Raw genomic sequence first — 447 nt, 5'->3', positions numbered from 1 at the left:
TGCTAGATAAAATAAACAAGACGCGCTGAAGACTTGTTACAATCAGCGAAATGGTCCACTCCAGTTAACGAGGCAAAACAATCTATTTCACTCCGATTCTCTTAATACCATTATGTTCCTTCAACAAATATTTCTTATTGTTGCAGATAAATAAAATGATTGAAAGAAAGCTTCGTTCGCAAACTTAAATAATGATCCGAATTTACAATTTTTGAATAAAATATAAACATGGAAGCGGCACTACCACATTTCCACCGATTAGCCTCCTCGAGGTTTTATCAACAGTATGCTGCGCCACCAGTTCGCATTTCCAGCAATTATCTTCACGACCTAGTTCCTCAACACAATCCAACACTTCTTCAACAATATCTCGCATACTACCATGAACCTTCTCTACCGCTTGATCTCTCCCTCAAACAAACCACTCCTATGACACCGCCTTGTACG

General features: G+C 38.9%; 1 protein-coding gene across 1 annotated transcript in view; it reads left to right on the top strand.

Annotated features, from left to right (window-relative positions):
• The first annotated feature begins 228 nt into the window (after positions 1 to 228).
• The window catches only part of LOC119828608 (asparagine-rich zinc finger protein AZF1-like), a 4,857-nt gene continuing 4,638 nt past the window's right edge, over positions 229 to 447 (top strand). Inside the window, exon 1 of the mRNA XM_038350819.1 lies at positions 229 to 446. Coding sequence (XP_038206747.1) covers positions 229 to 446 — 218 coding nt within the window. The remainder of the gene's footprint in view (position 447) is intronic.

This window comes from Zerene cesonia, chromosome 8, assembly GCF_012273895.1.
Source record: "Zerene cesonia ecotype Mississippi chromosome 8, Zerene_cesonia_1.1, whole genome shotgun sequence".
NCBI lineage: Eukaryota > Metazoa > Arthropoda > Insecta > Lepidoptera > Pieridae > Zerene > Zerene cesonia.
This window is presented reverse-complemented; position numbering and strand designations above follow the sequence as displayed.